Raw genomic sequence first — 470 nt, forward strand, 5'->3', positions numbered from 1 at the left:
GAAGGTGAGTTCGGGATAGGTGAAGGGTAAGTGTGTAAAGTTAGGTATAAGTGTGAAGTGAGTACTTGGATAGGTGAAGGTAAGTGGTATTAAAGGTAAGTATAAGTGTGAAGGTGAGTACTGGATAGGTGATGTTTAGAATGTACACGTAAATTACAAATTTTAAAAAGCCTGAGGCAATTTATTTAATAAAATATGCAAATTTTTAATAGCCTATGGGTAATATGCAAATTTTTATTTGACTTCAGGCTACGCCTTAGGCTATGCCTCAGGCAAAATTCTGAAAATTTCGAATTTTTTAAAATATAGCCCCAGGCTTTACCCTCAGGCTTCGCCTAAGGGCAAATAAAAATTTGCATATGCCCTAAGGCTATCCCCCAGGCAATTTATAGCACAATATTTGACCTAAGGGGAGTTTTATGCAAATTTTTAATCGCCTGGGGGTAATATGCATATTATTACTGCCCTCA

General features: G+C 36.6%; 1 protein-coding gene across 1 annotated transcript; it reads left to right on the forward strand.

The window, feature by feature from the left end:
• Nucleotides 1-309: 309 nt before the first annotated feature.
• Nucleotides 310-339, forward strand: Tsp_02679 (conserved hypothetical protein; the record flags this gene model as incomplete). Its single annotated transcript, XM_003378959.1, has 1 exon — nt 310-339. A coding segment is annotated over one exon (30 nt), but the record flags the coding sequence as incomplete, so codon positions are not given.
• Nucleotides 340-470: the final 131 nt, after the last annotated feature.

Source organism: Trichinella spiralis (genome assembly GCF_000181795.1).
Source record: "Trichinella spiralis strain ISS 195 chromosome Unknown Scfld2, whole genome shotgun sequence".
NCBI classification, from domain to species: domain Eukaryota; kingdom Metazoa; phylum Nematoda; class Enoplea; order Trichinellida; family Trichinellidae; genus Trichinella; species Trichinella spiralis.